The following is a 7,606-nucleotide window of genomic DNA, read 5'->3' on the forward strand; positions in this document are numbered from 1 at the left end:
TTCATTGTGTGTTCTGAGCTGGACCTATTAGGTGATCTTAATCATCCCTAATTCCAACCTGTTCCTTTCAAAGTTTTCTCTACTCAGTGCTTTAGTGAAGATGTCAGCAATTTGCTTATCAGTAGCACAAAATTCTATGGAGATCAATCCTTTCTCATAGTTATCTATTAAGAAATGGTGTCTAATATCTATGTGCTTAGTCTCTTATGATGAACAAGGTTCTTTGTCATACTTATAGCACTAGTGGTATCAAAGAATATGGGAATGCAACCAACTTCAATGCCAAAATCTACCAGCTGTTTTTTGATCCATAACAATTGAGCACAACAAGATGCAACAACAACATATTCAGCTTCAGCAGTGGATAAGGCCACTGAATTTTGCTTTTTAGTGGCCCAAGATACAAGACATGAACCAAGAAAGTGAGCCATACCTGAGGTGCTCTTCCTATCCACTAGGAAACCTGCATAATCAGTATCAACATATCCTACTAGATTGAAATTACTATCTTTCGGGTACCAAAGACATAGATCAGTGGTGCCTTTCAGATATCTTAGTATCCTCTTGACAACAGTCAAGTGAGACTCTTTTGGATTTGCCTGAAAACGAGCACAAAGCCCTACACTGAAAATAATGTCAGGTCTGCTAGCAGTAAGATACAAGAGTGAACCAATCATACCCCTATACAACTTTTGATCAACTGATGAATCAGGTTCATCAATATCTAATTTAGTGGGAGTTGCAATGAGTGTGTCTATTTCTTTTGATTCTTTCATTTTAAACTTTTTGATAAGCTCTTTTGCATACTTTTGCTGATGGATCATGGTTCCATTAGGACTTTGTTTGATCTGCAAGCCTAAGAAGAAGTTAAGCTCACCCATCATACTCATTTCAAACTCACTCCCCATTAATTTTGCAAAGTCCTTACTTACCTTATCAGTGGTGGACCCAAAGATTATGTCATCAACATATATTTGTACCACAACGAGATCCTTACCTTTTTCCCTTAAGAATAAGGTACTGTCAATTTTGCCTTTTTTGTAACCATGCTCCAGTAGGAATTTAGACAGTCATTCATACCATGCTCTTGGAGCCTACTTGAGTCCATAGAGAGCCTTATCTAATTTGTACACATGCTCAGGACATTCTTTGCTCTCAAACCCTGGAGGTTGTTTTACAAACACTTCTTCTTTCAGGTAGCCATTCAGGAAGGCACTTTTGACATCCATCTGACGAAGAGTAAATTCCATGTGTGCTGCAAAGGCTATGAGGAGTCTGATTGCCTCTAGTCTTACAACTAGAGCAAAAGTCTCATCATAATTTATGCCCTCCTCTTGGATGTAACCTTGGACCACCAGTCTTGCCTTGTTTCTTGTAACTGTTCCATCTTTATCAAGTTTGTTTCTGAAGACCCATTTTGTACCAAGAACTAATCTGTCCTTAGGTCTTGGAACTAGATGCAAAACTTGACTTCTCTCGAACTAATTGAGTTCATCTTGCATTGCATTCACCCAATCTGCATCATGCAAATCCTCAACAATATTTTTAGGTTCAATAAGAGATAAAAAGGCATCAAAAGCATACAGATTCTTTGATTGTGATCTAGTTTTGACTCCAGAAGTTGGATCAGTGATAATGTTCTCAATAGGATGAGAACTTTGATACTTGTGAGGTTTCACAACCAACTGGTTTCTACTAGATGTTTCTCCGATGTTCAGTTGCTGAGGAACAGGGTCATAAACAGGTTCTTTTAGGGGATTTATTTCAATTCCTCTTTGATCAATTCCCATTGTCAGATTGCCCTGGATGGAAGAACATGTTCCATCACCTTTTCCTTCTTTTGGTGCCACTTTGACTTGTGCTGAGGCTTCAGTCAAATCCTTTACCAATTCAATGGCTTTATCTTCATGTTCCTGTCTCTCAGAAAGAATGTTAGTTTCATCAAATACTACATGTACACTTTCTTCTACACACAAAGTTCTTTTATTGAACACTTTATATGCTTTGCTATGTGAAGAATATCCCAAGAATACTCCCTCATCACTTCTGGGATCAAACTTACCTAGGGAGTCTTTTCCATTATTATGCACAAAGCACTTGCATCCAAATTCCCTAAGATGAGATATATTTGGTTTTCTCCCTTTAAGTAACTCATAGGGAGTCTTCTCTACAAGAGGTCTAGTCATGCATCTATTGATAATGTAACATGTAGTGTTTACAGTTTCTGCCCAGAAGCTATGAGGCAGTTTACTAGAAAGAAGCATAGTCCTAACCATGTCTTCACGAGTCCTGTTATTTCTTTCAACTACTCCATTTTGTTGAGAGGTCCTAGGAGCAGAGAAGTTATGAACTATACCATTTTCATCACAAATTCAGCAAACATAGCATTTTCAAATTCAGTTCCATGATCAGACCTGATTGATGCAAGTTGATTTCCTAATTGTTTCTGAGTTTTTCTAACAAAGGCAGTGAACATGTCAAATGCTTCATTTTTAGATGTTAGAAATAGTACCCAGGTAAATCTAGAATAATCATCAACAAGTATCAATACATATTTCTTTCCTCCTCTACTCACGGTTCTCATTGGACCACAAAGATCCATATGGACCAGTTCCAATGACTTGGTTGTGCTTACTATTTTCTTGCTTTTGAAAGATGATCTTACCTGCTTCCCCCTTGCACAGGCCTCACAAACTTTGTCTTCTTTGAACTTGATGTTGGGTAAACCTATCACCAAGTCCTTAGAAACTAGTTTGTTTAGCTGATTCAGACTGGCATGACCAAGACTTTTGTGCCACAGGAGGGGATCACTATCCAGCACACTTAGGCAGGTTAGTTTATTTTCTGAGAGAGTAGACAAATCTACAATGTAAATATTGTTAACTCTTTTTTCCTGCAAAATAATCTTGTCAGTGGTAAGGTTAATCATAAAGCATTTAGTAGAGGTGAATGCTACACGGTTACCTCTGTCACATAGTTGTGACACATTGATCAGGCTGTATTTCAAGCCATCTATCAAGTAGATATTTTTAATGGAGTGAGAGTCTGTCTTACCTACCTTTCCAACCCCAATGATCTCACTTTTCTTCCCATTTCCAAAGGAGACATTGCCTCCCCTTAAGTCTCAAGTGAAAGGAACTGGTTCTTGCTTCCAGTCATATGTTTTGAGCAGCCACAATCCATGTACCATATTTGGCTGCTTCCCTTCACTTGGACCTGCAAAAAGAAATCAGGGGTTAGTCTTAGGAACCCAAACTAGTTTGGGTCCCTTTCTATGGGCAAAGGGATAAATCAGATTCCTTCTATCCCACCCAGGCAGCCTATTTGTTTCTTGAACAAAAGTTTTGTTCTTTTGACTGGCCTTTCTTTTGCATTACATTCATTTTTGTAATGGCCAGTCTTGCCACAGTGTGTGCAAATTTTGTTCTCAGGAAGAGTGAGGTACTTGCTTTTAGGATCTCACTTAGGCGCTTGAGTCCTATAACCAAGTCATCTTTTGTTGCTACTGTGATGTTCTTGTAGCCAGGAGAGTGCATCAGAAGCCTTTTTCCATTTGCAAGTTCTGTCTAGTTCATGTTTTACCTTCCCTAGATCTTCTTTTAATACTCTTATCTGCTCATCTTTCCTATACAGCTCATCCTTCCTTTTTCCTAAGTTTTCTTCTAGGGTGAGATGTGTGTGATCAGTTTTCTTCTTTCCTGTTCCTAGTTTCAGTTTTAAGTTCTTAGACCTAAGTTCTAAGACACTAGTGTCAAGTTCAAGAACCTGGTTCTTCAACTCAGTATTTTCACTTTCACTCTCATTAGCCCTAGACTCTAGATTTTTGCACTTGATTTTTAGGATCATACATTCCCTAGACAACTATTCCTTCTCATTGTTAATTATCTCAGACTCATCAATGAAGTCTAGCAGTAGCTCAGACAACCTTTCTTTAGACATGAATTTAATCTTGTCTTTGTGATGAAGAATACTTACCTCTTGTTAATCATCTGATTCTCCGATGGCCATAAGTGCTTGTTCATATCCAGTTTCATCTTCTGAGTCCTCATCTGATATTTCTCCCCAGGAAGCAACCATAGCCTTTGTTAATCCTTTGTTCCTTTTTGGTTGAACCTATTCCTTCTTCCTATTCCTTCGTTCAGCCCTTTCCTTCTTCCACTCAATTTCCCATTGAGGGCAATTCTTGATTATGTGATCAGTCTTACCACACTTGTAGCAACCCTCATTGGTCTGTTTCTCAAGAGCCCTTGGTTTGTTGAAGGTTGTACCTCTTGAAGAATCCTTTCCTCTCATCATGTAGTTTTTGAAATCTCTTGTGATCATAGCCATTTCTTCATCCTCCAGATCTGAACCTTCAGAAATTCTGAGAGCCAGACTTCTTTCCTTCTTTGGTGCATCCATTTTCTTAGTTTGCCTTCTCAGTTCATAGGCTGTAAGGTTTCCAATTAGTTTATCCAGCTTGAGGGTAGAAATGTTCTTTGATTCCTGAATAGCAGTGATTTTGCTTTCCCAAGAGACTGACAGAATCCTTGTCAAAATCTTCTCAATTTTGTCTTCTTCAAGAATAATCCTTCCAAGAGACTTAAGTTCATTTATCAGTGTGGTGAACCTTGTATACATCTTTTGAATAGTTTCTCCTTCCTTTATGGTAAAATTCTCATACTAAGAATACAACAGTGTTCCTCTGGACCTCTTCACCTGAGGCGTTCCTTCATGATCCACCTGCAAAGTGTCCCAAATTTCCTTAGCAGTGGTACAACTTTGAATTCTACTATACTCATCTGGACCTAGTTCACATACAAGCCATTTCTTCGCCTTGACATTCTTCTCCCACTTCTTCAGGTATTCAGCAGTTTAGTCAGCTCTTGTCTTTGGCATATCCACTCCTTCAGCATTCTTCTTAGTAGTTGCTAGAGGACCATCAGTGACTATATCCCAGAGTTCATAGTCTTCTCCTATGATGTGATCCCTCATTCTGTTCCTCCACCACGAATAGTACTGACCATTGAAGAGTGGAGGCCTAGCAGTAGATTGCCCTTCCCAATTCCCAGGTGGTACACTCATGTTGATCTTTCCTAAGGTGTTACCCTCTTCAAGGATAACCCGCTCTGATACCAATTGATTTTTTAAACGTCAATACCACATAAGAGGGGGGTGATTTGTATGGTACCCAATTTTTGCTCTAGAAGAACCTGGTTCTTCTAGGTGTTCTAACAATTACTTGCGGAATAAAAAGTACATAAAGTAAAGAACATAGAGATTTTTACGTGGAAAACACCTGGCTCAAAAGGTAAAAAAACCACGACCTACTACTTAGTAGAATTTTCCCAAACTTCCACTAAAATCACTAAGCCAAAACAACATTTACAAAACTCTTTGTAAACCTAAGGATTACCTCTAATCCCGTTGTAGCACACAATCTCAACTATTGCGACAACTTCAACTTAGCTTATAACTTGAACACTCAAAATACCTAATACAATTGCTTCTATGAAAGCTGAAAGGTACAACTTTAAACCACCTACTACAATTGAACTAGAATAAGAAAAAACACAATGGAACTGGTTCTTCTATCTCGTTCAAGTAGCTTCAAGAGTGCACACTCAAATCTCACACAAATTGCTTGCAAAATTGCCTTGCTCTTTTGCTTTCAATTTTGTTTAACTTCTGTGTTTGTGCAATATCTGTAAAAGAGAACAATCACTGTCATTTAATAGGTTAGATGTCAGAGTTTGATTGAGACTCAATTTCTGATCTTCTATCGTAGTTGAGTCCTTGAAGATATCAAACTCTAACACTCTCTTAATCCGGATTGTGTTCTCTTCATATAAGGAGACTTTCTCCCCTTATCCAATATGCAACCTTTTCGATCAGATCAAGAGATATTGCTGCTTGATCAATAGGACTTATCTCCTTCACGTGCATCTCATATGTGTAGGTTGATCATGACAGTACTTCACAAGATGGACCTGGTCCATGACTGAGTTCATTTGTCATTCTTCAAAACTTCACCTGTTCTTGGGCCAACATTTACACAGCACAAACCCCACATGCACCAACACAGCTCACTTCGTGGCTAGCGAAAGGCTTACAGAATCATGCCTTAACCTTTACGATGGAGGTGAATCACCAAGAAGTGACAATTCTAATAAACCATCCAAGGGACCTAGCACAGATCGTAGTGGAAGGCATGCAGTTAGGAACAGAGATTTATACAAGATACTATTGGTCAATGATGCAAGCACCATACCTTGCTCCTTATCAACCAATTCCTCTACCAACACCATACTGGGATCCCTTACATCTCCACCCACATCTTCTCCACATGCCATTTTATCCACCACCCACTCCTGCCACACCATGGATCCAACCCTATACGACTCCACCAACAAATATTCCACTGGAACCACTAACACCTCCAACTCCAACTCCATCACCAACGAACTCACCACCCCATGTTCCCAATCTAGTAGAACAAGACATCAACTTTCAGGCAGAACTAGAAGTAGCAATCGTTTACAATAGAGAAACACGACCAATTCACTCATGTCTTGACGGAATCAGGGTCTTTTGTATAGAAGGAGGAGTACAAAAGAAAGATATACATAATGTGCCCTCCGAATCTACTTAAAGCATCATTTAGACTAAGGCCAACTACAAATCCATACGTGGGGAAGTATGCCATGCTTCTACTTCCCACGTTTCTAATTCGCCCGGGGCAATCAAGCAGCCACACGAATCACACGACCAGTCCAGAACCTGACACCCTTAGCTATATGAATTTTATTATTTGGAATTGTGGGGGTGCTCAGTCAGATGATTTTAGAAGAAATTTTCGTTCCTTACTGGACTACAATAGACCCTCATTGGTTGTTTTGTTGGAAACTCACCGTCAAAGCCATCAAACGGTTAAGGAGGATTTTAATTTTAATGGCTTAATTGAAGTTTCTGCCATTGGACAGTCAGGAGGATTGCTCTTTTATGGCTTTCAGATGCGATTCATGTGGAACAAGTGGCCATTACCTCAGGAAATCCATTGTCATATTCATGTGCTTCCCTTTCCATTTACTTTTTTGTTTACTGCCATCTATGCTAGTACTGACTTAGCAACTAGACAATCGTTATGGCAAAATATAATGCATGTATATGATCATTATAAGAGTCCTTGGTTACTAGGTGGTGATTTTAATAAGATATTGCATGCAAATGATAAATTTGGTGGTTTATCTATTAATAATTCTAGAGCTAACAAACTATTAGACTGCCTAAATTATTCACGATTAACGGATTTAGGATACAAAGGCAGTCGTTATACCTGCACAAATGGTAGGCATAATAGTTATAATATACTTGAACGTATTGATCGTATTACGACTAATTATGATTGGCTTAAATAATACCCTGATGCACTGGTTACACATCTTCCTCGCACACATTCAGACCATTGTCCTATAAAATTTGAACTTCAACACTGTCCTTTACCTCATAAAAATATCTTTAGGTTTGAAACTATTTGGACTACACACCCTACGTTTACAACTGTAGTTCAACAAGCATGGCTTGAAAATGTATATTTGCTACCTGCCATTAATAATTTTACTACTAT

At 38.7% G+C, this 7,606-nt stretch overlaps 1 protein-coding gene across 1 annotated transcript; it reads left to right on the forward strand.

The window, feature by feature from the left end:
• Window positions 1–6,608: 6,608 nt before the first annotated feature.
• Window positions 6,609–7,397, forward strand: LOC138883093 (uncharacterized). Its single transcript, XM_070163752.1, has one exon. It carries the CDS (start codon window positions 6,609–6,611, stop codon window positions 7,395–7,397), a length of 789 nt encoding a protein of 262 aa, XP_070019853.1.
• Window positions 7,398–7,606: the final 209 nt, after the last annotated feature.

This window comes from Nicotiana sylvestris, chromosome 12 (assembly GCF_000393655.2).
Source record: "Nicotiana sylvestris chromosome 12, ASM39365v2, whole genome shotgun sequence".
In the NCBI taxonomy this organism is placed as follows: domain Eukaryota; kingdom Viridiplantae; phylum Streptophyta; class Magnoliopsida; order Solanales; family Solanaceae; genus Nicotiana; species Nicotiana sylvestris.